The sequence below is a fragment of the Acanthisitta chloris genome, unplaced genomic scaffold (genome assembly GCF_000695815.1).
Source record: "Acanthisitta chloris isolate BGI_N310 unplaced genomic scaffold, ASM69581v1 scaffold42566, whole genome shotgun sequence".
Taxonomy (NCBI): Eukaryota; Metazoa; Chordata; class Aves; order Passeriformes; family Acanthisittidae; genus Acanthisitta; species Acanthisitta chloris.
Window position 1 is genome coordinate 42841 of NW_008677312.1, and position 5741 is coordinate 48581.

General features: G+C 40.3%; 1 protein-coding gene across 1 annotated transcript in view; it reads left to right on the forward strand.

Annotated features, from left to right (window-relative positions):
• The window catches only part of INPP5A (inositol polyphosphate-5-phosphatase, 40kDa), a gene marked incomplete at its 5' end in the record, with an annotated part of 32147 nt that extends 26802 nt beyond the window's left edge, over positions 1-5345 (forward strand). Inside the window, 3 exons of the mRNA XM_009076441.1 lie at positions 2285-2353; positions 3579-3666; positions 3760-5345. Coding sequence (XP_009074689.1) covers positions 2285-2353; positions 3579-3659 — 150 coding nt within the window. The remainder of the gene's footprint in view (positions 1-2284; positions 2354-3578; positions 3667-3759) is intronic.
• Positions 5346-5741: the final 396 nt, after the last annotated feature.

Below are 5741 nucleotides of genomic sequence, written 5' to 3' on the forward strand. Positions count from 1 at the left end.
AAAAGGAGATAGAAGTGTACACAAAGGCTTGAAAAGTGTAAACAGTACAGAGGGAAAGGAATTCTTTCTGATTATCTAGAGGGCTATAACTTGGATATAATGGGAGAAAATTAAACATGGGAAAACAAAGTTAGAGCACTGCAGCAATTTGTAGCTGAGGTCAGGTAGCCCAGTTCCCAGTCTCCACGTAACAGGAACCAGGCCAGTTGCATCGTTCACAGCTTACCTTCAAAACTGCATACAGTTCTGCCCCTGGAGCTTTGCATTTGAAGCTGTGCCCAGGCAGTGTGGGACATCTCCAGAAGGGCAGAGGGGCAGGCGTGGCTGGGCCAGGCCGGCGCGGGGCTGTGCCGTGGGGGCTGTGCGCGCAGCCCTCAGCCTGGCCAGCTCCCAGCCCGGCCAGGAGTCCAGGCCATAAAACCCGACGCAGTCATCACCCAGGAATGCTGAACTGATGGAGGAGAGGGCAAAGCACCGCGGGTTTCTGTGCTTCTGCAGCATCGTCCTCGCGGTGAGAACTCACCGCGCTGCAGAGACCTGTGCTTCGAAGCTTGAAAAGGAAGTGTGAAGAAAGTAAAGGCGAATTTTAGTTAACTGATTACACTGACAAATCCTTAACATGTAATTTTTTAAAGAATTTTTTTGGTTATAACTATCTCTTGAATCTTCTTATGCAGGTAATTATTTTGCTGTATTAATTTTTCTTATAGGCAAATAGTTTATTTTTCTGCCTTAGCAATTGTCTATTGTATTTCAAACAAAAATTGCAGTAAATCTGCATTTAAATCCTAGGTAAGGAAAGGATAGTGTGCACAAATTGCCACTGTACAGTGTGTTCAGCTACACAGTAGGCATTACAGATTGTACTGACATGGGGCGGTAAACAGCTTTCATGCAACATCATCTATCATGCCATGGTCGGTTACCTCACCATCATGTTATTTTATGCTTCCTGAGCCCTAAACCACCAAAGGTTGCCCACTGCTCGGGAGCTGCGCTGATGCCTGAGCACATGGAGTAATGAATGCTCAGCCAAGTGTGGATTGTTTCTGCTTGTGCACTGCTGTAATTTGTTTATCTGTCTAAAGATTATGCAGTTGAAAATCCACAATTTTATGCTGCCTTTGTAAATTATCAAGTCGCTTTTGATGAATGTATCCCCACTTCCGATGCTGGTGGCATTATGATCCTGAAATATTGGAAAGTGCTCATGCATACAATGCAGAAGGTTATGTTTTTATATTTTTGGCAGACAACCGTGCTATAAAGTAAATCTGACCTTAAGCTTCCTTACTGCATTAAAGATAATTCAGTTTTAACTTTATAGTCCTAAATGCTACTGTTTAGATAAAGTTATTGCCCAGTCAAACTTGACTGATTAGAGATGAGAAAGTCTTGACTGTTTCATACAAAATAAATTAGTGTTGTCAACTAGTTTAAAGCACATCTACAGCTGTATTAGAGCCTGGAGAGTGTGCGGGCTACAGATTTAATTAGCTAATAGAAATTGTTTGGCATAATAGGAAATTGTCTTATATGGCAATTATTTGTATTTATTCCTGAAGGGCTAGAGAATCGAAAGAGATCCTCAGAATCACATTCATTGCAAACAGCAGAGAGATGAGTCCATTTTATTATTCATTAAGCCACAACTGCTAAAGAAATCAGTGAATAAGGGTAAGGTTCAACAAGGAACAGAATGAAAGCAGCTCATAATAGAGACTGGAGGAATGTCATTGTTGCTGATTTCCTTAAAATCACTGAATGTTTCTTTTCAGACGGAGAAATTTATTTCAGAGAAGTGGTTATACTCATCACCTGAAAATAGTCATTCCTCTCCCTGAACATTTCAGCCCCCTATATGGTGAGATCAAGTACTCTTACAAGGCAGTGTGGGTTACCTTTAATTCAAAGAGTAACATCTATCGCACCTAATTCCATGAAAACTGCATGTTGCTCTGCAGGAAGGACTGGCCAGACATGCTGGCTGCATTCAGCAGAGGGAGCCTGGACTGCTTCCCCTTGCCCAGCGCTGGCCGCAGGGAGGAGGTGCAGAGACCTCAGAGGTGTTTCACGTAGGCACAGATCCCTGCAGGCAGCACTGGGCACGAGAGCTCGTTTTGCACAGCCTTTCTCTGGAGAAGCCGAGCAAAGATGTGTTAATGTCACCTCGTTCAGAGACTGGTTTGACCTGTTTGCACACTGCGTCTGTGTTTCTGTTTCTCTAATCTGGAGAATCTTGGACTGACTAGTGTTTTGTTGTGTTTTGGTTTTTCCTAACTAGTCAGAAAATGACGAGAAGATAGTAATATATGACCACATTGGGCCAAATGTCTGCATGGGGGATCACAAGGTAATCAAACATTTTAGTGTTGTCTTCTACATTTTTTATTAGGAAGGACAATGTATTTGCTAGGTTCTGTTGATTTTATTTTTAAGTCAGCTATATCTCTGTCCTGTCTTTAATTTAATGCCTTGAAAATGTTTTGGAGTTGAATCCAGCTGAAATCAGCCAGTGTATCAGAGTAGCTGCTTGTATGAAATGAGATGAAGAGCAGGACGATGGGGTTAGAATGAAACAGGATGCGGTGCAAGTGGAGAGGAGCAGCCATCTGTGCACTTAACAACTGTTCTAGCAGAACAGAAGTGATTTCATTGGGTTATCAAAGATGCTTCCAAAGCATAGCTTCAGTTAGATTGGTGTCTAGCTGCTTATTAGTAAAAGAACATATTGGCAGTTTCATATTCAAACAACAAATGATAAAAAAGAATATAGAAGAAGAGCACAGAATTAAATAAATACCAGTTGTTAAAGTGAATAAAAATACCGGAATTTTACAGTCTTCTCTGCTGAAGATATCAGATGGAAAGCTAAGTTAGAAATACAACAACACAGAGTATTTGCTTTCTTTGGGAAAAGCCAGTCAAGGAGTAGGAGGTAACCTCTGAAAGCCTACATAAACCCCACACCGAGGTCAGAGGGACAGTGGGTACGCACGTGTCTGTGCATGTGTGCACGTCAGCCCAGACTCACAAATGCATACCCCTGTTTGCTTCCATGGTCAGAGTTCTTGTGGGACAGAGTATTGTTTCTGAGGAAGAATGGCCTTAAATGCCATTCTTCCTCAGGCACTTAAGGTCCAGAATCATCCAGGTCAGGTTTTAAAATACCCAAGTTTACTAACATCTCCAGTGGATGAAAAGCTCAGTGTGTCAGCAGCACCGAGGGGGAGAGCCAGCTCAGAAACAGCAAGTCTTGTTTCCTTTGTCACCAAAGTGCCATAGCACTTTCAGTGGAGCTAATTCTGTGACAAAAGGGAGATGTGATGGGACCTGATCCTCTTCCCACAGAAATTGGTGGCAAATTTTCCCTTAGATTTCAGTGGGAACAGAAACCTGTGAGGAGATGATGTAGTTCTCTTGTGCATTTTGTAGTCAGATTAATCCAAAAACTTACTGCATCATTTTGTTTCCTGTCATAGAGGAATTTTTTTCTTGTGTTTACTGCTACTGACTGTAAAAAAAAAAAAGTGTGTATTTCAAATGTGTAACTTCTATTTTTCCCTAACTTGCTGCAGCCTGTGTTCCTGTCCTTTCGAATAGCTGCTGGGGCAGGTAAACCTATTGCAAATGTGCACAAGTGTTGTGTCGTGCAGTGATGTGGTGGTAAATATCATCTTTTTCCTTTACGTTTATATTTTCTACATCATTTCCCCTGTGTTTATCTTTCTTTTTAAAAAAATGCCAATTCTGCAACAGGAAAAAGATGCCTACGAAGTGACAAGATTTTCCGGGAGACCACGCTGTAGCCGGGAGGGAGGGCAGACCCGAAGTCCATAATCCCAACAGCCCCGAGTGCCACATTTTTAGACTGCTGATCGTACACTATGCTTCAGCATCTGGACTCTGTTCGAGAGAAGCCTCACATACCTCACTGTCTTGTATGTTCATGTGACATCAAGTAGAAACGTGGAATTATTTTTTATATATATGTCACAGTTCTGTTGCCAAAACTCTAAATAGACAGCAGAGATGTTATGTATTTTAGATTTCACGACTTTCAACTTTTACTAAGTGTTTGTCAACGTGGAAAAGCTATTTCAGCATATTATAAACTTCTTAAGGTGTCGTGACTAACATTATATATCTTTACCACTTTGGGGTTTTGTACATTGGATTGTATAGATAGAGATATTGATGGTTTTAAATGGTATTTTCTTTGTTGACCAACCAAGGCTTATGGTTTGTGTCTTAGTTTTAGTATTTTGTTTTTCATTTTTATAATTTTTTTCTCATTTTATTTACTATACTGCCATGTTACATGGTTTTTGAATCACACAGCAGCTGCTTTCTATACATACATATATGTGTGTGTATATATATGTATGTATGTGTATATATACACAGATATATAAATAATTTATAAACCTGACCAAAACTTATGCTAAATATACTTTCCAATAGGAATGCTTGAGAGTGCCATATCAGCAGTTAGTGTGGGAGTCTTAGCAGGTTTAGTTAAGTGTACATTGACAGCCAACATTTATATAACAAACAATATATAGCAGTGCCATCCTGGATACAGATATATCACATACTATATAGCACATGTATTAGCAGTTTCACTTTGTTACTCCTATAATCCCTTCTTTCTATGTAATATTAAGGATTGAATGTGAAGTTCTTAGCTAGGTTTGGGTGTAACTTTCCAGAATTTTGTAAACCGTTTTTGTCTGTCTTTTGTTACTGTTTTATGGTGCCAAGTATTCTATATTGAAACAATAACAACACGGGAGAAGAAAATAATAGTCTGCTTCAGATAGCAACTGTATTGGACACACACTGCATTTACACAGTGTTAAAGGGAAAAAAACAAAAACAACAAAAACCCAACTACCTGACTGTAAATTTTCCTGGTTACTAGCTCAGTGCAGCCTACAACATAGTCTTGTTACAGACATTTTTCTCCCACCACTAAATACAACATTAAAAGGTGATTAGGGAGTCTGTTGATGAAACACAAATGTATGTTTTATTGATTTAATTTAGAACACTACAGAGTTCATGGACTGTGTGATGGCATTAGATTGATGCTTGATTTTGGTATAAATCACTACCATTGAAAATGATTCGATGTCTGCTTGCAGAGTGTTTTCTCAACAGTACCACCTGGTTCGTACAAGTATTGTTGCCCAAAGGGTGTCTGCAGCTCTGTATTGTTAATGTGCCATGTTGCATTATAACCACACAGTAATTCTATTTAAGCGAACTCAACTCATGATAACTTTGAAGGCCTTTAGAAATGAGTACTCTGGTTCTCAAGCAATAAAACTAATAATGGTGAACATGGCTGTGTCTGCCCCTTTAATCTGGGCATTGGGGAGTACAGGGAAATTATTACATTGTTACATTTCTTATTAACGAGTTAGCTTTTAATCTCCTGCCAATTAACAAGGTTATTTTTCACATGAAAACCTGTATGATCAGATGCAGTTCTGGTGTTAATGAAAACACAATACAAACTGAGGAAAAGTCACCTGAGAAGAAAACCCTCTCAGGAGCTGGGTTGGGAGCGTTGACGCACGGAGCGGGATGCAGCTTTACGAGCTGTTCACGAGAAGCCAGATTCCAGCAGGTCGGTAAATGTGCCACTATAAACTCCTTCGTGATGCTCTCGAGTTCCAGAAAAAAAACAGCGTTTTCTAGCGGGCCGGACGCCTCGCGTACAGCTGAAGCTGCCG